This window comes from Mytilus trossulus, chromosome 5 (assembly GCF_036588685.1).
Source record: "Mytilus trossulus isolate FHL-02 chromosome 5, PNRI_Mtr1.1.1.hap1, whole genome shotgun sequence".
Taxonomy (NCBI): Eukaryota; Metazoa; Mollusca; class Bivalvia; order Mytilida; family Mytilidae; genus Mytilus; species Mytilus trossulus.
This window is the reverse complement of record NC_086377.1, coordinates 82,484,391-82,506,984: the sequence shown is the minus strand read 5'-3', so window position 1 is coordinate 82,506,984 and position 22,594 is coordinate 82,484,391. Positions and strand designations below refer to the sequence as shown.

General features: G+C 31.8%; 1 protein-coding gene and 1 long non-coding RNA gene across 2 annotated transcripts in view; both read right to left on the bottom strand.

The window, feature by feature from the left end:
- Positions 1-22,594, bottom strand: part of LOC134719211 (uncharacterized) — a 177,176-nt gene that overhangs the window by 92,064 nt on the left and 62,518 nt on the right. The window lies entirely within an intron of this gene.
- The window catches only part of LOC134719264 (uncharacterized), a 52,178-nt gene continuing 36,057 nt past the window's right edge, over positions 6,474-22,594 (bottom strand). The window contains exons 9-14 of the mRNA XM_063582267.1: positions 18,611-18,686; positions 17,880-18,137; positions 16,424-16,870; positions 12,859-12,998; positions 10,336-11,529; positions 6,474-7,070 (exon numbers count right to left, since the gene is read on the bottom strand). Coding sequence (XP_063438337.1) covers positions 6,474-7,070; positions 10,336-11,529; positions 12,859-12,998; positions 16,424-16,870; positions 17,880-18,137; positions 18,611-18,686 — 2,712 coding nt within the window. The remainder of the gene's footprint in view (positions 7,071-10,335; positions 11,530-12,858; positions 12,999-16,423; positions 16,871-17,879; positions 18,138-18,610; positions 18,687-22,594) is intronic.

Below are 22,594 nucleotides of genomic sequence, written 5' to 3'. Positions count from 1 at the left end.
TAAAATATACTTGTATTGTTGTTGAATTTATTTAAAAAATAAAATGTGTTTTTTGTAAATGTAATAATTCAACCCGGTTTAACCTTTTCAATTTTATATAAAAGATAAAACATGGAACTTCATTTATCATACGTCCATTACGTTCACGAATGGGTAACTGATATTAGGGAATAAGGCAGTACCATTTGTAATCTGTGGTTTGAATTTTCGTCAGATGTGCCACTGACATTATGGCTGTATTATGGGTGCAATATTTGCCACTAGACGTTTAGTATAAAACCCATTCAAATCCAAATCAAACCGCTCTATTTGATGCAAAAGAAACGTGACAGGCAGTGCTATCGAGGTATATGATCAGATTTTTTTCAGCAATCAGTGAACATGATAAATAAGCGATGCACGAAAAAAAAAAGGGATGTAAGATATACGCCAATGAGACAGCAACCGAACTACGGAAATAACCGAAAGCCATCTAAAGGGAGACGTGTTGACTTCAAAAAAAGAAAAATATTCAAACATTATGTCTTATAAGTGCTATCAATTATTTATTTCGGACAGAACTCGGACATCGTAGAGTCTATACATTTGTAACATATTGGACTTTCATGTTACGTATCGCATTGAAACATGAACGCAGACCTCGATGAGAACAAATGGATTGAAAGTTTGCAAGTTTACTATTTTATTTTCAACAGATTCACATTTCTTAAATCGTGCATCAATATTTTAATGTTTTTATTTAAATTTCTTAAATGTCACATCTAAGGCCGTTTTTATTAAATAAGTTGGTTTACGGATCCGCCGACCCGAATTTTCGCTAATTCAAATAAAAATAAACGCACATTTGTCCTTAAAAATTATTTCCGCCGACCGCATATTTATCGATTTACTAAGAAAATTTTAAACTGAATTTTTGTGTTTACGTTTCGTATTCTGGTTCCTATTACTGCATTAAAAAATCGTTAACCAGTGCACCAGAAACGTGACTGGTTAGCTTTCCCCGACACCCAAAAGCGAAAACAAGTCGCCCTGTTCTTGACGATACTCGCTTTCAGTCGCTTCCGTCATCGTACATTTTCAATTTTTACGGGCCATGTTGATGAAACATCATTTTTTATTGATAATTAAAGAAATTAAGAAATAAACGGTTCATTATCTTAAGAAAAGAAGCTGAAGCATTGTATTTGCAGTGTGTAGCAGTTTATTTGATAAAAAATACAACTTTTTATCACCTCGAACATTTTTGCAAGTTCCGGTGCTTGTTAGATCTTGTTACTCGAAAACATACATCAACCTGAATTTCGGCGGCAAAATAAGTTTGTTACTTCATTTAAACGTGATAAAAGTTGCCTCTAGTAAATGTTTAATCCATTTAATGCATTAAAAACGTCATGTTCCTTTCCAAATAACTTGTCAAACATCGTTTATTTTTGTAAATTTTCTTGCATTCGTCCGCCATTTACCGATTTCTAAACTACGGATCTGAACCGGACCAGCTAAGACCGAAATCCATACTTTTACACTAATTATTACGGACGCATGGATGGAACAGCTGACAGACAAATATTGACCACAAAGGGAAAAATTACGTATTTCACAAGCATTAAGAGACTTTTAGTTACATCTAAATGATTGGTGTATATAATTCCCTATATTTTTTTATGGATTGAATTTGTTTCAAACTTGATTAAAGTTGCTTAACTATGACTATAACACTAGCTAATATCTATATATTATGGCCAGCTTAATAACTTATATATTTTTTGATGAGAAACACTGAATTTCATACTTAAGATAGTTTTGAATTAAATTGTTATTGATATAGTATAATTTCTTTACATTTTTCAAAAAAAAAAAAAAATTTTTTAGTGCTAGATATTAAATATTTAGTTGGAAGTTTCTCGCAAGAACCTAATTAAAACTTTTAATTTGAAATGTTACTTTAATTGTATACTCAGATATGAATTGAACAATATAAAAAGAACATTATTTACATATGACCCTTTATACTATAGTAAAATCCAAACATTGTAGGGCACCACGCGAATGAGCACTTCTCTTTCAAATCTCACCACTTCTCCCTATCAGTTTCAAAAGGAGAAATCACTTCTCCCTATAATTCTGAAGAAGTATGAGCCCTGCTGATATCCGTAAACCAAGTAAAAAAAACAAAACTGGAAAGATCTAGTTTAAATTTATTTTTTTCCCCTCCTCCTACCCTAAGTTTTTTGGGCTGATATCCGTAAACCAACTTATTAAATAAAAACGGCCTAATGTTCATTCATTTGTTAACAATTGTGAAGCATGCGACTTAACTAAGAATACACACATTTAACTGAATTCGATAAAATTTGATGAAAAAAAAACGATAAATAAATAAAGTTTGTCTTGCTTGAGTGATTTACCTGTACAAAGCTCGGGTCTCATCGATGTTTAAAACGAATTGATGCCTGTTTGAAATAGTTTAACGGGGGCGTGGCCTAATAGTTTGACGTACATTACCAGCAACTTGATTTCAATTGATTCACCGCAAAGAAATCTATTTGACTGGCGTTAAAATGAATTGAAATGAATTGAAATGAATTAAAAATATTTTTTAATTTTTGTCAATCTTTATCAAATAACAATTAATCTCATTTAAATAGCGTTAACACGTTTTTGTCCGTTCAAGCTAAATTCGGGTTACTAGTGACGGCAATTGTTTTGGATCGAAGCGCTCTAGGTAAGGCATCATTTGCGTAAAATCCTTATGTTCTGGCGTTATCGTTCTATGACGTCGGGTAGCTCATTCATAAAAAAGCATATGACGCGGGAGACGATCGGAACAGCCCAAACAATATATTAATATTTTACCACGGGTGTGGACTCAAAGCGTTTGAAGGACGTCATTTTAGAATCTTAGAAAGATAATTTTATACATTAGCTGTTATTGGCTTTAGACTAGCGTTCAGTAGCTGTGAGTCCGCTAAGATCTGTCTCCTTCTTGTTGTAAGGATTCATGTTAAATGTTTATCTTCTTTGTATTGATATGATGAGTTAAGTCTTTTTATAGTCGACTGAACGGTATGGGTTTTCTCATTGTTAAAGGGTTGCCTAGGATTGCTAACATCCACTGTATTAGAACTTTGGTGGTTATTTGTCTCATTGGTAATCTATATAATTGTATTAATTGTCATTAAACATTTACAATGTTTGTTGCAGTACAAGTTTAAATAAACATTTACAATTAACAACAAAATGAAAACAAAACCAGTTTATGAAAATTAACGAAAAAGACTCAAAAACATAAGTGTTAAAAAATTATAATATTACTATATTCAACATTCCATGTTACAATAAGACCTCTGTCCTCTTTTCTAATGACCTTTTTTATATAGAGGCAAATATTTATAACATGTCTAAAGGAAGTGTATTTTAGGATATATTTAAAAAAAAACAGTTGATGAAAATTAATGAAAAAGACTCAAAAACATAAGTCCTAAAATTATAATATTACTATATTCAACATCCATGTAACAATAAGACCTATGTCTTCTGTTCTAATGACTTTTTTTTATGTAGAAGCAAATAATTATAACATGTATAAAGACTAACATTGGGCCAACGTTGGTATGATGATATTAAAAGACCATCCGCCCAACGTTGCCCCAATGTTAGGTCAGAAAAAGTTGATGGATTTGCTATACCCTTCCGAATCGTATTAGGGCTACTGCAGTCTAAGTTATTTCTCCATTCCCTGGAAAATTTGGTCTATATCAACGATAAGAAAAAATGATCAGAAAAAATATATTGGTTCATTTGTAAAATTTTGTTGGGCCAATGCTGGGCCAATGTTGGGCCAATGTTGAAAATATATTATAAGCTAACATTGGTTGTTTCTCGTAACACTGCACGTCACACTAAAACTGCCAATGTACATTTTTCAGTTATGGTTTACAAGAGTGGTATGTCGGATATCGGTTGGGTATACTTATCTTGTTTACCGATAAAACAGCTATTTTTTGCAATGTGGTGACTCGATAAAATTATATTGTTTACAATTATTATTTATTATTTGTTTTTGTTGGTATTTAAAGTGTCATTTAAGTTACTTTTATAACTATTACCACTGCTACTTGTACTATTCACCGATTATAATCACTTTAAACATTATTAATAATGAATAAGTATATAGTTGGGACGTAAGCAATTTATATACAGCTGTAACATTTTGATAAGGTTGAATACAAGTAACACGCTGGTCAACTGATAGTTGCTATGGTAATATTCTTAATGGGATGGTCAGAATTGTGATCATTTCCCGCCTTGCTGAGAGCAGTAATACTACAGAAAAAAAATTGTCTTCAGGAAAAAAGAAAAGAAAACATGTGAGTTGTTAATTTCTATTTATTTCTAAACAATTATGATTTATACAAAATTGTTATATTTTCGTTGTATGCGTAAAGTTTGTATAGTACATTTTTGGTATGAAGTTTTCATGAGAGCGTGGTTATCACCGGGGTAAATTATACTTCAAAAATGACGGAAGCAAAAGAAAAACGTTTATGAAAGTTAAAATAAAACCCACAGAGATATATATTTTGAAAATAAACAGTTGTAAACTGATCATAGCAGCGTATTTTAAAAGTTACAATATTACGAAATCATGATAATGTATAATTTTTAACGTTTGCAAATTGTACATATATAGATATATATTTGTATATGCTTTTTCTCTTTCCGAATTATTTATTTGAAATAAAATAACGTAATACTAGTATGGTCGTGCTTAAAAGATACCAAGCACATTGTAAAAATGTCATATTATTAACTGTAGGTACGTTTATCTCTTACTTGTTGTTTGCAATTGTTTTTTTTTATAAAAATCTAGCATCATATAATTATGTTGCAGATCAAGCACCCGAGTACTTCTGGAGGAGATACGGTAAAGCAGAGTGTAAGAAGGATTATAGGCACTATCCTGGAAAGAAATTGAATTGGCTAGGGAGAGGGGACAAGACTGTTTTTTCCCGTATGATCCTTAAAGATGTTTTAATAAGTAAGTATTACACTTTATGAGTTCTTTATGGCGCAAATTATACCCACAAATCCTTCTAATACTAATGAATTTCTGACCATTAGACAAATTATCAATATTAAAAAAGAGAAACAAAAATTGGTTATGTAAGATTTTATTTTGCATTCAATAGTGTTTGAAATATTTAGAATATATTATACATTAATTTATATTACATATCTAGTAGGGAGATTACGCATGCATGCATTAGGCAAATACACAATTCAAGTTTACTTATAACTTTATTACAGAGTCGGTTAGAAAAATACCGTAGCTGTAAAGAGTCTTCAGATGAGGATAGATGATGCAGCTAAAGATTGTCTGCGGTTTAGCCTTGACAGAGAAGGTGGCATGAAACAGAAAAGGGAAAGTAAGAATAACATAAATAATAATGGTACCTTTGATAACATCTGCTTGTTAATTTGTATGCTTGAATTATGAGCTGATATATGATATTTACAAATATATAGTGTGTACGTATATGTAGTTTACAGGTATATCTAAATAAAATTACAATCATGTATACTATGTATATATCTATACAAACAACATTTACTCTTATTTTTTAATGACTGGCTATACATTGGACTTTGTTATTTTTATTGAAACTTTTTTATTTTTATTTACTTATCCATCTGTAAAAGTGTAGGAAATAAAATTTGTCATCAATACACACTATCGAAAACTGCATGAATCTGTTCTATCAATCCTGAAACATTTAAAAGAAATTCTGTCAAAAAATCATTTGCAAAACGTGATTGCATCCGATACTGAGATGATATAATGTACTTAATTAGAGCAACATTCGTTTACCTTAACATGAAGACTAACTTAGTTGTGTTCGCTTTATCCCGATGATTTGTTGTATGTATTATTATACATTTTAAGTTTGGATTGATGATGCAGACTTGGTTTAAGTATTTGTTTGATTTTTCCGGATGTTGTCATATTTTGTATGCATCTAAATGATGTTGAACTTCATTTAAATCGTATACATAATATCCATGTCTGAAGCATATTTAAGTCGAAAGATACAATACAATAATTCAAAATATGTGAAGTAGATCAACAAGGTATAAAACACAAGTTGAAAATATCGATTGGTTTTCACTTTGACATTTTTAAGTTTAATATATCTAATAGCTGTTTAAAAACATTTGTTTGGTTAGGTGTTCTAAATTCGGGTTTGATATAATTGGTTTTGCAAACTTGCATTCCTATTTTTTTTTCTGTATAAAAAACAAGCATTTTTCTAATAGTTTTGGAAAAGTATTATATTATCTGACGAGACTTGTTAAATGAAAATAAACTTTTGTATTCACATTTTCCGATCGTAAACGTCAATAGCCTAGAACGAAGGGGAACATTTTTTTGTTGGCTTCAAAGCATTGGTTTTACTGTTTTGTGTAGTGATTTGTTACTGTTGTTCTCTTTTCATTTGATTTCTATTTGTGCGTGGTGTTATCTGTCTTTCAAGATTTAGGATTTGTTCCTGTACTTCAAACATGAAAAAGATATTACTTAAGTTACCTGCTTTCATTTGTTCTTTTATATCTTCAAAACTCCTTGTCCCTAATTCCATTTTCCTGATTTCGTCGAATCGTTTTACGTAGGATTCACCTGCTGGATTGTTACGCTGATCAAATCTAGTTATCATATCATGAACTATAGCGATTAGTTTTTGGTATCGTGTGTCATCTAATGCAAAGACAGTAGAATGCTGCATTTCATTTCTGATCACACGTATCCGTTGAATGTCATCACCAATAGTATCTTCATTGGTAGAAATCTCGTCAACCTTTTTTATATTCCTAAAGCCTTTACTTGGAAAGTTTATTTTTAAAGCACAATATTTCTTACACATTTCTGTTATGTCCAACTTTTTACGATCAAGTATTTCTCCAGTCTTTGTATCTAAGAATAAGCGATCGTATAAAACGCCTGATAATACCTCTAGAACTATCTTTGACATTCTGACGTAATTCTGTTCCTCACTACTTAATCTAACGGGAGCCTATAATATCAATGAAATATGTAAGATACAAACTAATGCTATATAATTGCCATCTATTAACAGGTAGATAGACCTACAGATATGGTCAAGGCAGTAAATACACCGGGACAGTGAAAAAGGATAGAACACAGAATTAATGATAGACAGACAATTCAAGTTGACGTCAGAATATTCAAAATTACGTCAAATTTATTTGAATAATTAAAAAAAAAAAAAAAAAAGATATATATAGATTCTTACATTGATACCAGTGGATTATCGGATTTATCCAATCGAGATAATTTAACTATCGAGATTGGAAAAATCCGATAATCAACGAGTAACTATGTAAGAATCTGTTTCTCTAATGATTAAAAGACATTTTCTTTTTTTGTTAACCGAAAATCCCCTTCGAGTGCCTTTCACATTGCACGAAGTTGTCAATTTCATTAACACCTGTTATCATATCTTGATTCATACAGTTAGCTAAGAAGGTCATGACCCTTAAAATCATCCAATGATCTTTTGAGATCACCAGCAACCATACGTTGATTAAATTTTTTTATACAATGGGTTCGGAAAGGTATATATTTCCATAGAGTTAGAGAAACATATATATATCATTGCAAGCATGCGAGATTTGTACAAAGCACAATGTTCTTAAAGATATACTAGAAGTATTTCCATTCAACAATAATTTTACAGTCGAGCATTTTTTTAAATGAGCTAGCTACGTAGTATGTTGTTCGACAAAGATAGATATTTAGGACATAGGGGCTATTCAAGGTGCTATGATATTAAACGCAACCAAGTAAACATGGCGTTCTTTTCAATTGATTGAAGATGCATTATTACATGCATTTCATTACTTCTGCCTTGAACATACATAAAACCACTCAGAATATAATAGCAACATACAGGTCAGTAACATTTCTTTATTTTTCATATAGCATCGTATGATACGATCATAAACAAGTAAAATAGAATGGATAATTTGATTAAAAATCACATTAATATTTTCGTAATACAGTGTTAATCCTGTAGACGGTCACATTAATTTTAGGAAAGCACTTAACATGCTTAAAAAGGAGGCACTTAAAAAAATTGTCAGGTGTGGGCGTGGAGCCTGTAGGCTGGCTGTAAATTATCTGAAAGTTCATTTCTGATTTCACACATTTAAATATATATAAATAGATATAAATAGATATAAATAGATATAAATAGATATAAATAGATATAACTCAAATGTTTACTTTCACTTTTACGTCATATGTTTCGTGTCATGTTATTTGTTTTTCAACCAGGAACAGAAATATGAATCGATGAAGACCCTAGGGTTATCTGTATTTGTTTGCACATTGTGCTTTGATCTAAGAAAAGCTATTTATATATTTACAATGCAACCTTTATTTCATACGAATGTCCCACAAAAAATGTAAAAAGTGTGTATGTTATTAGCTTCTCTCACATGTATCATGCGATAACCTTTTGGTCACTTTTTATGTGTTGCGTCTGAATATGAATTATAACCCTCAATAGTGAATTAAAAGTTTGAACAAATCCTTCTAAACAAACAGAACCAGGTGCTCCGCAGGGCGCCGCTTTTATACGACCCCAGTGGTTGAACCCTGAACAGTTGGGACAAATTTGGTCACAATATTCAAGCTTGATTCTGTCTGAATTTGGATTGTGATCAAATTTTTGACATAATATAGGTTTCTGTCACAAAATTATTGTAGTAAAAGTTCCAACAAAAATTTTGAAAAAAAGAAAGCCCTTTAAAGGTAAACAAAAAATCCCCACCCCCCAAACTTTTTGAAACCCCCTTGGAGCAATAACCCTTAAACTCAATCCTATGTTTTTGTCATGATTGTTTGGAACTAGAATCATGCTTCTTTTTGGCCCTGTTTTGGCCCCTAATTCCTACATATTTTGGGCAATTAACCCCAAAATTAATCCCAACCTCCCCTTTGTTATTTGGTACATTGTGATATAATTTCTGAGAGATCCATGCAATTACACATACGTTATGTCTTGAAACTAGAAAAAATGCTTGTTTTGACCCCTTTTTGGATCATAATTCCTAAACTTTGGCCCCATAACCTCTACAATGAATCCAAACCTTCTTCTTGTGGTTTTAAACATTGTGGTGTGATTTCAGAGCAGTTGACATACGTTTACACAAGTTATAATCCTGAAACTAGAAAAATGCTAATTCCTAATCACTTAGGACCATCATCCCCAAAATCAATCCCAACCTTACTTATGTGGTATTGAACCTTCTGAAAAAATTTCATGTAGATCTATTCACTTTAACTAAAGTTGTTATCCGGAAACGAATGTGTCTTCGGACGACGACGCAGACGATGCTGACGAAGACATCATACCATTATACGATCCCAAAAATTGGTTGCGGTCGTATAAAAAGAAGACACATAAGAACAACACAAGACTTTTTAATATTCAAGTTTATAAATGAAAACTCTGTCTCTGATCGGAAGACGGTTAGGTGAGCTTTACGTTATAAGTTATAGTGTGGATTACGCAAATGTTTGAAGTTGGTCGGGTTTTGCGTACATTTCCTGTAGAACCAAAGTTTCGTTGTTTTCCGCTTAAAGTTGATGTGGTTACCTCAGTTTTAGTTTGTAACACGGATCTGTTTTCTCGCTATAGATCTATGACTTTCGAACAGCGGTATACTACTGTTGCCTTTATTTGACACATTTAAAAAAAACTAAGGATGTTCTTATCCCAGGCATAGATTACCTTAGTCATATTTGGCACAACTTTTTGGAATTTTGGATCCTTAATGCTCTTCAACTTTGTACTTGTTCGGCTTTATAAATATTTTGACATGAATGTCACTGATGAGTCTTCGGTAGACGAAACGCGCGTCTGGCGTACTCAATTATAATCCTGGAACTTTGATAACGAATTAGACAAAGTCGATCTTAAAAACTCAACTATCTTTACTGATACAAAAAAGTAAGATACAAAATGACAAGCGTTTAATTAACAAAACACATGCATTTCTTTGAAGAAAACAAAATAACGCGCGATTTTGTAAATGGAACTGATAGTAGATCAATACATGGTACAGTCGCGCATATCAATTGGGAATGGACCCAATACTTTTTTTTTATCACAACGAATCCACAATGATACTGACATTAGCAACGAGTACACATCAAATGAATAAAAATAAAAATTACCAATAATTGGATTTCATCGTCTCACAAAGATATGCCCACTCAATGAAAATAATCTAAAAAAATTGAAACATTACCTTTGATTTCTCACCAGACCAATAGTCTTTATAGTTATGAGTTGTCGCATGTTCTTCGCAATAATATTTTTTCCCATCATCTACTTGATCAAATTCATGGAATCCTGTGTCAAAGGAGAAACTGGTAGTCTCACACTTCCATTTTTTCTCGAAAGATACCGTTTTCAACTTGTATCGCGTGTTGATAATTCTGTTGATTTCTCTTTCGACAACTTTTAAAACAGCTTGGTTAACCTCTGTATCTACTTCGTCCCATTGCCATACTTGCAGCTGAATCATATGACTACTCTTTGCTAATACAAATTTTGCACAGCCAGTTCTGTCAATATTGAATACACAACAATCCTTGAAGAGGCCTATCTCGCCCTTTACCACTGCTAGAGGATATTCTCGTAGACAAGAGACAATCAGATTGCTGATTAGATACGGCGGTAAAAAACTAAAGACAAAACACAAACATGTAGATTTGTTAGCATTTGAAACGTTAAACAATACATCAATATCCTTAATTTTTAATGTTTGAAGCATGCATGGAACGTAAAAAAAACTATGCTCCCTTTGTACATTTCCACTTTCCGTCAATAGCAATGGATATATGATAATGTCAAACTTTTCGATTACTTCCAATATATGCTCTTTATGAATCCTCATGTCTTCTGATTGTTTCTTGAATATTTCTTCCAATAGCTTAGGATCCATCTTACCTGTTTGTTTGAAGTTGTTCCATTGTAAGTGTGGTAATTCCAGTTGAAACTGTTGGGCTGTAACAATGCATGTAAAGGCATTTGCTAACCATTGGGGATCAAGTATGATGTATGACGGAATGTCTTCAAAAAATATCATGTTACCAATTTCATGTTGATACCTGAGAAAGAGATGAAGCTCCTTGTCATCAGTTATCGGAAGTGGTATTTTCTCACCTAGTTCTTTTACTCTTTCAAAAGAAATTATTTGTTTTCCGATCGTTAGTTCAGAGTTGATGGCTTTTTCCATCTGAATAAATTTAACAGGGTATTCTCGATTCCAATTTGCGCTACTCTTTGCTGTGGCAAATATATTATTTCTCAATTTTCCAAAAGCATCTTCTTCATCCTCTGTGTTGGATATCAGGTGAATTGATCTCAGGTGACGCTTGGAATCTTTAAATATTTTATCAGTGTAGGATTCGAGACGTTTTCTGCATTGTTCTTCGTCCTTTCGCAAAAACAGAAACAGTGATATTGTATTATTTCATTATCATTTAACTAAAACAGTCTTAGATACATGATTTCTTATGATGTTTTTGGCTGTCAGTAACTATTACTATTCTCATATCTGTACTTTTCTGTGATGTTTTTCTAGAGCAGATGTATAAAGACTCTGGCTTTCGTAAATTGTTATGATATAAGTTAGACGGTTAGTTTTTGGCATTGAATTGTTTCATATGTTTTCAATCGGGGTGTTTTTAAGCCGGTTATATGGTACAGGTTTTTCATCAGCATCTGTTAACCCAACCAGGGCCTTTGAGAATAATCCCCGTTTTTCAGAGGGTTCATGTTGCTCAGTTTTAATTTCCTATGAAAACTGTGTTCTGTATATTGTTGGGTTTTTTAATGATAGTTTTTATTTTCTATATTCATAAAGAATCGAACACTGGGGCAAAAAATTGGTTACTATTTAAGAACGGAAGTTGACAAAATTAAGAATGAGTGATAAAACACTACTTATTGAAATTAGCAGACACCAACACATGCAAAGAGAAAAAAGTGTCTATAGTAATTGTAATAATCAAATTGATGGTGAACATTAATCCGTCTAGTGACTTGAATAATAATAATTTTGACAAATAAGGAAATGTTGATAAACCTGTCAATACCAAAGGAAACTATAATCGTGACATCCGTAAAAAATGTCTTTAAAATAAGGCAATGTTAGAGTAGAGACTAAAACTACTAATACAAAATTGATACATTTTTTTTTCATATTAAATGTCAATTTATTTGCAATATTATTGACTTGTAAAACACTGGTTTTCTTAATTTACTATGTGTCAATTAATAGGCATAATCTCATTCACACTTCACTCAAGAAATGTCCTAGAGAACAACTTTAAAAACAAAAACGACAATCAGCATTGACGAGCATGACCGTCAGGACAGAAAAAGATATACATTATTATCAATATGACAAAGGTACATATTCGTACAGTAAAATGAAATAGATATTATACAATCTAGACTGAAACAATTTCGATAGTTTCTATTTAAACTGCGCTCTAATGTAACATTGAATCAGCGATTCGTAAACAGCCCGTTAGATGTGTAAGACGTCTTGGCAAACTTGATCTAATCGTATCTTATAGATCCAATACATTGGTGAAGTATTTCCAATGTCCATAGTCTAAACTTAACTAGAATACCGTTTTTATACGAACACAAGTTAACATTACCTAAATATTTTCAAAGGCCCAAATTCAGTCGTCAAGTTTTTATAAACAGAGACTAAATTAAAATGTCTACTCCATTGTTACTTTGATATAAATACCTGAAATTTGTCCTTGTGTGTACCAATTGCAATAACTGGTGGATCTAGAAGGTTGTGAGCTCCTTCGAGCAATACAGCTTCAGTTTTGTCGTTTATGCTTCCATAACAATGTATCGTATCCATCCAGAAATTGAATGTGCCTGTTATGAAAGACAAATTAATATTTAAATATTTCGGTGGATGACTGCACTTGAAATGTGTCTTAAGAATATAATAACGTCATTCAATAAAAAATATATAATGATTTATCCTGCAGACCGTTATAATATTGCAAGTAAAAAATATAATTATCCAAATCAGTATTTAAAAAGAGGCCAAAGTTACACACGGGCGAATCAACATTCATCAGTCAAAAAGAAAGCGATAACGATCGGGCAAATAAAAAAAACCAAAGAATAGACAAACAAAAGAAAGCGATAACGAATGGGCAGATTTAACACCCCAAAGAATAGACAACAAAAGAAAGCAATAACGATCGGGCAGATAAAAAACCCCAAAGAATAGACAACAAAAGAAAGCGATAACGATCGGGCAAATAAACAAACCCAAAGAATAGACAACAAAAGAAAGCGATAACGATCGGGCAAATAAAAAACCCCAAAGAATAGACAACAAAAGAACGGGATAACGATCGGGCAGATAAAAAAACCCAAAGAATAGACAACAAAAGAAAGCGATAACGATCGGGCAGATAAAAAACCCCAAAGAATAGACAACAAAAGAACGGGATAACGATCGGGCAGATAAAAAAAACCAAAGAATAGACAAACAAAAGAAAGCGATAACGATCGGGCAGATAAAAAAACAAGAGGCTCTCAAGAGCCTGAATTGCTCACCTTAATTATTTTGGTTAAATCTCTCATCAATGATTATTTTGGCTTTTCAATTTATTTAAATGTTTTTTGGATCGTCCTCGATTTTCTTCAAAGCCAAAAAAAAATAATCATTTTCTTCTATGTTCTATTTTAGCCATAGGAGCTATGTTTCTTGACATACAAGGAAATAAAATATAAAATTTATACTAGATACTCTGAAACTCATCAAGTTTGGCTGAAATTGATACAGCAGTTTCAAAGGAGAAGATTTTTTAAAGTAAGTCAACATGATGAACAAATTGTGAAAAAAGTCTTTAAAGGGCAATAACTCCTTAAGGGGTCAATTGACAATTTTGGTCAGATTGACTTAATTGAAGATCTTACTTTGCTGAACATTATTGCTGTTTACAGTTTATTTCTATCGATAATTATATTCAAGATAATAAACAAAAACAGCAAAATTTCCTTAAAATTATCAATTCAGGGGCAGCAACCCAACAGCAGGTTGTCTGATTCATCTGAAAATGTCAGGGCAGATAGATCTTGACCTGATAAACAATATTACCCAACATCAGATTTGCTCTAAATGCTTTGGTTTTTGAGTTATAAGCCAAAAACTGTATTTGACCCCTATGTTCTATTTTTAGCAATGGCGACCATGTTTGTTGATAGATCAAAACTTCGGATACATTTTAAAAATAAGATACCCTAAGAAACATTCAGTTAAAGTTTGAAAGTATTTGGCTCAGTAGTTTCAGAGGAGAAGATTCTTGAAATAGTTTACGACGACAGACGACGACGACAGACGACGGACGACGACGGACGCCAAGTGATGGCAAAAGCTCACTTGTCCCTTCGGGACAGGTGAGCTAAAAACCAAAGAATAGACAAACACAAGTATGCACAACTTATATGGAACACAATCGAGAGAACAAAATGAACCTTGCATAAATCAGGGTTGAATCGAGGTGCTCAAGAAGGGTACGCAGATCCTATATCACATTCCGCACCCGTCTTGTTGTTTGTGGTAAGTACAAAATCGGCGATGAGTCTCACTTGTACGTCAAGAGTCGACGTAAATAGAACGATATTGTGGTAACTACAAATGGAACATGCCTATGGTAATCTGATAATAAAGCCAATTTATAAGTCCATAAATTTTCCATGTACAGAAAGCAACATGCTTTACATTAATAAAACACATTGCTAGGCGCAGCTTGATACGAGCGGAGAGGTCGAACCCTAAACAGTTTGGGCGAAAATCGACACTTCATTCATGCAAGCTTGATACAGATCTGAATTTGGATTCTGATAAAATATTTGACACATATATAAAGCTTTCTAAAAATTATTTTTTTACAAAATTATAAACGAGCCTACCATGAAGTTCTGCATAGTTAGATTAAGCATATAAAAAAACACCATTGAATTCAAATTTTGTTAAAATCAAACTAAATTTAATTTGGACCCATAGGTCCTCATTATGGATCAATTTAAACATGGGGCCAAAAATCCCAAATCTAAAAATACGGTTACATTCAGCATAATCATTGATAATAAAGAACCCACAGTGTTCTAGCCTGTGAATTAAATCCCATTGAATATGGTCAAGAAATGAACAATTGATAGATTTGTATTAGAAAAGTTTTGTTTTTGTTCCGTTTTTCAGAACAGTTCAGACCATTGACCCAAAAATCAATCCCAACCTTCATTTGTTTATATGAAACCTTGTGGTAACATTTCATCAAGATCCAATCACTAATATGTAACCTATTGTTTGGAAATCAAATGTCTTCGGACAACACAAGATATTTGTGGTCGTATAACAAAGGATGTTTGTATGAGATAAGAAGAAAACAACATTTATGGTGATATCTTTTTAAGCACTATATAAAATAGGTTAGCTACAAGTATATTACACGATTTTACGTGTAAAAATGAGGGGAAAGATATCAAAGGAACATTTATAATCATAAGACGAAAATAAACTGACAAAGAACGCCAAAGACTAAAACTACAATCAAAAATATTCAAAACACAACGTAGAGAACTTAAGACTGAGCAACAGAAAACCCAACCAAAAACCGGGGGTGATTTCATACACTCACGGAAGATTCTACTCTACACGTGGACACGTCGTGTTGTTCGTGTATTTAAAAACCTGGTGATAAGTATTATTCGGTAGGCAAAAACTGGCAGGATTGTAGTACTTTTGGAACATATCCGTCGTCATCTTTAAAACAGATATTCAATGATGTTAAACCAACTATTGATGGCGTCTGTAAATTTTTAGAAGGAATAATTTCAACTGCACCTCTTTAACACTTGGCTTGATAGCATTTTTGTGAGCAGCAACCTTCTTATAGGGACATCATGATAGAAAATACAAGTCCTAGAATATCGTATCAATTTGGAGATATATACTTCATGGGAAGACACTGCTAGAATGTTGCTACATAGAAAATGAAAGAACAATTGGGAAGCTGAAGTCATCTCTTTTGTCACGAACTTTTGTTTTCATCCGATCTTCATTGTCAATTTCTAAATGCAAGTCAAGATAGTAAATGGCTATATCAAATGAAAAACGAAAAGTAGTGTCGTTTAGAGCAAATAATAAAAATCATTTAACAAAAAAGCAACGTATTAAAATTTGCTGTCTTAAATGTTTAGTTTCGTTGTTTTAATATGAACTGAACATCAAGAATAATTCGTATCTAGGTTTAATATAATTATATCTTGACTTTACAAACCGTAGGATACTGTGTCATCTATGTCATGTAAATTTGCTACGACAAGAAAAATTGCTTCTGAATTCAAAAACGTTTGATGTGTGTTGTAATACTCAATGTCACCAGCAAAATCCCACACTGTTAAATTTGCATAGCCGTCTTCGTCTTGTAAGTCTACAGCAGATCCGATTATACTTAACAGCTCATCCTTTGCCAGTTTAGACAACGGGGATTCTGTAATCTCCGGATAAACAAACTGATAATTCATTTTGGCATGTTTGGGTTGAGGTTCTTCGTCATGTTCAATATTTTTGGTGATTGTGCCCTTATTATCATCTGTTGATATCTGATCTGATGAAGATATCTCCAATATGTCATGCTTTGGTTTTTCTTTATCTTGATGCAACTCTTTGACAATTGACTGCAACATTCTATTGTTGATACTTGTTTCTTTCACTAAACTTGTATCTACAAAAAAAATCTTAAAAAGTGTTCATAGTATAGGAGAAATCTATGGAAGTTATGATTAAAGAAAACCACGTCCACCCCTTTCTCAGAAACTTAACACATAAACAATAATCGGTTAAGGCATCAGGTCATTATCAAGAAAAAAGTAAATTAACAAAAATACCGAACTCTGAGGAAAATCCAAAATGGAAAGTCCGTAATCAAATGGCAAAATCAAAGCTCAAACACATCAAATGAATAAGGGTATCTGCATTTAAAAAAAGATAGATATCAATAACATTTTATTTTCATATAAAACCTTTACAGTAACAACTATCGCAGTAATTGAAATAATGAAATTACAGTAGAAATAAAGTACTTGCTAAAGGATTAAATTGCCAAAGGGTTTATACGACACTCAATACAGACATCCATCTGATTAGACATTTTCATTTAGGTTTTTTTGTGCTGATTGGATTGCATTCTTGAGAACAATTTTTAATAAGACGTTGAAGATCATATAAACATGAAATGCAGGCACTAAAAATTTATTAAAAAAGTCCTAATTACACAGCTTTTTAAGTCTCAAGTATAAAAGAGTACACTGGAAAACAGTATTATTATAAAAAAAAATTAACATTTTTACATATAATAAAACGGATGCGAGGATAAGTTTACATAAGCATAGTCATTTTTGAGAAGAAAAAAACAATTGTGATAATGTAGTAGAGATCATTAGTCTGTATTTTAGTTTAAATTACATCCAACATGCCTATCTTTAATTTCATTAATGAAATATTGAATATTCATATTAGGTCTGAGACAAACGGTTCATACTACATGTACTAGGATCTAGCAAAAATGTGTTTCCAAGAATTGAAAAATAAAAAAGAGTAAATACATAAAAACAGCATACACAGAACTTTTAAAAAAAATTAAAATGATGTTTACTATGTTTAAGTTTTTCTATGATAACTTTGCAATAAATAAAACATGTAAAACGAGAGTGAGAAAAAAATCGCATATTTACCTAACACTTTATCCCATTCCCAGTTACTTAGATTTATTCGACATCTACGCCGATGAATTTCTATACCATTTGTGCTTTTTACGCTTTGTAACTCCTCCCCGAACAATCTTCGTACTAAGGAAGTCTTTCCAACAGATTTTTTTCCAACAATTATTAAATTTATATCCCGTCTTCTTTCTGAACCCGATTCAAGGGCGTTCAGATAAATGGCAATCGACTCATGATCCATCTTTTTTATTTGTTCTGGTATTTTGCTGTCTGAAATGTAAATTAATAAAAGTTTATCCTAAAAAGTCATTAGTAAGAGGTCATACTCGTCTACCGATTTACACATATTAGGTCTGAGACATACAGTTCATATTAGGGCCTTCTCAATCGATTTATGAATTTCGAACGTCACATGCCTTGTGACAGCAACTAGTAAGAATGATTTTGACGTCACATGACTCTTCCTTGTGAGAGGAACTAGTAAGAATGATTATCCAAAATATATTCATCACGTTGAGGAAAGTATAAATTAGATGACAATGATTTTAAAGTAAATGTGATCATGGTGATCTGTAATCAATCAATCTTCATCAATAGCCTTCTTCACTTTTCCCATCAATTTTTTTTTTTTTATCATTTTTCATTATAACATTATAAGCAGATATCAAGCTTTCCGTATATTAGAAACAAGTAATTATAAATCATTTCAGCCGGTATCTGAATAATTAACATTAGATGATTACCTTCATCTACTGGTGCTGCAGGTTCCTGTAAATGGGTGTCAGGAGTTACTTCTGGGGATGTCTTTGACATGACAGTCTACAAAAGAAAAATATGCTATAGACTATCATGCCCCATGTGAAAACTTGTCAAATAGTTTAATACAAATATATTTTAATAGCCTTTCTACCTGCCACTACAATGTAGGTTTAAAGGACAATAACTCTATATTTTACAGGAAGTTGAAATGCGCAATGCAATCACAACTTATTTTAACTAGACACAGACAATTATCTTGAATGGACCGTAATTCTTTGCTTATTTCCAACTTTGATTCAGTTGTTTGCATCTATTTGTTATAATAGGTACAGTCATTGTATTGAACAAAATCATTTCTCTTCGCCACATAATTTATAGATAATGCATAGTGATGCACGTTGACTAAATATGAAAGTGCATATGTAGTTGTCTCCCTTACTAGTATAATCAGTTTCAGAATGTTTATTGTTATTTCCCTTGTTTAAAACTATAAATTTCATGTTTCTTTATTTAATGATTTACATGATGCTTATTCAGTACATATTTGTGAAATTGAATAGATATTAGTATTTTGAATTCATTGGTTAAAGATATTAATTTATATTCTTAAAGTTTAGTATTTGCATTGTCACAAATCATTTATAACCTCCTTCGACAGACTTAGGCCTATACATTTTATATGACTGGTTTGGTGTAATTGCATTGAATTGTCTGAGGTTTGAAGTATACAGTCCAAACACATGAAATCTATATCAAACTGATTACAATTGTTAACTAGCAGATTTTGAACATTTTATTTAGAACCGTTAAAAGAACATTATGATTTTGGAACCAGATGCTCCGCAGGGCATAGCTTTATACGACCGCAGAGGTTGAACCCTGAACGGTTGGGGCAAGTATGGACACAACATTCAAGCTGGATTCCGCTCTAAATTTGGATTGTGATTAAATAGTTGACACAGCATAGGTTTCTGACACAGAATGAATGTATTCAAATGAACTTAAAATTTTTGTTTTCTCTTAGAGCAATTCACTATGCTGTTGAATATTAATCCTCTCAAAAAAATGTTTGAAGAAATATTCTTTTTATTTATGAAATTTCAAATGAGAAAAATTGAACCCAATTTTTTAATCACATCCCCCTTTCCCTTATTCCAAAACTAATTTCAATTAAAATATTCTAATGGAGTTTGCAACAATTACTACTCATTTAAATTCATCATAAAATATTAAGATGTAAAAAAACTGCTTGTTATCACTGAATGGTAAAGATTATTTAAATTTATCAGTTGGTAGTAAAAAGTGAATAAACATTGTATATTGTATATAACAAAGATTTAAGTTGATTCAGGACAAAGAAAGATAACTCCAATTAAAAAAAAATCTTGCAGATATTTCTTGCTTACTATACTGGACAAAGAAAGATAACTCTTAATTAAAAAAAAAATTGCTATTTCACAATATTATGAAATTAGATATTTCTTGCCATTGCACAATACTGTGCAATTGAAAAGACTTGCTATTGCACAATACTTAATATAATAATTTTTGATCCTGATTTGGACCAACTTGAAAACTGGGCCCATAATCAAAAATCTAAGTACATGTTTAGATTCAGCATATCAAAGAGGCCCAAGAATTTAATTTTTGTTAAAATCAAACTTAGTTTAATTTCGGACCCTTTGCACTTTAATTTAGACCAATTTTAAAACTGGACCAAAAATTAAGAATCTACATACACAGTTAGATTTGGCATATCAAAGAACCCCAATTATTCAATTTTTGATGAAATCAAACAATGTTTAATTTTGGACCTCGATTTGGGCCAACTTGAAAACTGGGCCAATGATCAAAAATCTAAGTACATTTTTAGATTCAGCATATCAAAAAACCCAAAGGTTTCAATTTTTGTTAAAATCAAACTAAGTTTTATTTTGGACCCTTTGGACCTTAATGTAGACCAATTTGAAAACGGGACCATAAATTAAGAATCTACATACACAGTTAGATTCGGCATATTAAAGAACCCCAATTATTCAATTTTGATGAAATCAAACAAAATTTAATTTTGGACCCTTTGGGCCCCTTTTTCCTTAACTGTTGGGACCAAAACTCCCAAAATCAATACCAACCTTCCTTTAATAGTCATAAACCTTGTGTTTAAATTTCATAGATTTCTATTTACTTATACTAACGCTATGGTGCGAAAACCAAGAAAAATGCTTATTTGGGTCCCTTTTTGGCCCCTTATTCCTAAACTGTTGGGACCGAAACTCCCAAAATCATTACCAACCTTCCTTTTGTGGTCATAAACATTGTGTTTAAATTTCATTGATTTCTATTTACTTTAACTAAAGTTATTGTGCGAAAACCAAGAATAATGCTTATTTGGGCCCTTTTTTGGCCCCTAATTCCTAAACTGTTGAAACCAAAACTCCCAGAATCAATCCCAACCTTTATTTTGTGGTCATAAACCTTGTGTCAAAATTTTATAGATTTCTATTAACTTAAACTAAAGTTATAGTGTGAAAACCAAGAAAATGCTTATTTGGGCCCTTTTTGGCCCCTTATTCCTAAAATGTTGGGACCAAAACTCCCAAAATCAATACCAGCCTTCCTTTTATGGTCATAAACCTTGTGTTAAAATTTCATAGATTTCTATTCACTTTTACGAAAGTTAGAGTGCGAAAACTAAAAGTATTCGGACGACGACGACGACGACGACGACGCCAACGTGATAGCAATATACGACGAAAATTTTTTCAAAATTTGCGGTCGTATAAAAACAAGGAAAAAAGGAAAAGTGTCCGAAAAATCACTGTCAAATAGGTGTGTTTGACTTTTGAGAAAATATTAGAGTTATCTCTCTTTGGGTATACGTTGAATTAATTGCCATTGTTTTACAAACACTTGTCTTTTAAAAAATATATCTAGATGGAAATCATTACTAACAAAAAGGTTAATACTAACAACTCTGTACATACCAAAGATGGCACCAAAGAGGTTTGTCTCTTGGTGTTTTTTATGTAAATAGTAAATAAATAATTTTAATGATAAAAAAAAAACAGTCCAACCAATGAAAGCTGTAATTAATGCAAATCTTCCTATAATGTATTTGGTTTCAATTGCTTAGATATGAAATCCCAACCCCCAATTATTTTTTTAAATTGAAATTTTGATCAATCTTGAAGAAAATAATATGACCCCCCCCCCCCCAAAAAAAAAAAAAAGCGAAAAAAAAATTCCCCACCCCTATTTTCTTTTAATTTCTAATTTCAAAATTTATCAATTCACCAAACAAGATAGAATTGTTTGCGGTGGTATAAACAAATTACAGAGAAAATGGTTTCGTTCTTTGCGAGATAATTGATGAAACAGACTATACTTAATAAAACTAGTGAGTGAAGACATTGAGTTATTCCTCTTAGTATAAGAAAATGTCAAAGAAAAACTCCGATTGTTTCCCTTGTATTCATTTGTTGTTTATAAACAAACAAAAAATGAAATACTGTTTTCTCAGGCGTGCAAGAACATACAATCAAATGTTTTGTTTTATTTTGCTCTAATTGTAGATGACTGTTTAAAAACCCAAATTTCATTGGTTTATTTTGATATTTACAAAATTGAGTAAAACGGCTAATTTTAAAGGCCCATTTTTGTCAATGAAAATAATGATTTTTAGAAAAATTTCAAAATTTGCCCATAATTTGCACATTATGTTTGGAAAATGAATATAACATCAAGAAATACATACGTCAGACACATTATTCTTTATATAGAAGTTGGGAATATATATTTTCAAGTTGTTCGTTTGACCAGGCTGATGATACAACCCACACTATCTGGCACTTACTTGAGTTGTGTGATGGTGACTTCAGTCATAAATCCTAATACCCAAATAATGGACGACAAACAATATTTTACTAATGATTTGTAATGTGATGTCCTTTTTCAAATAATTAGGTCTT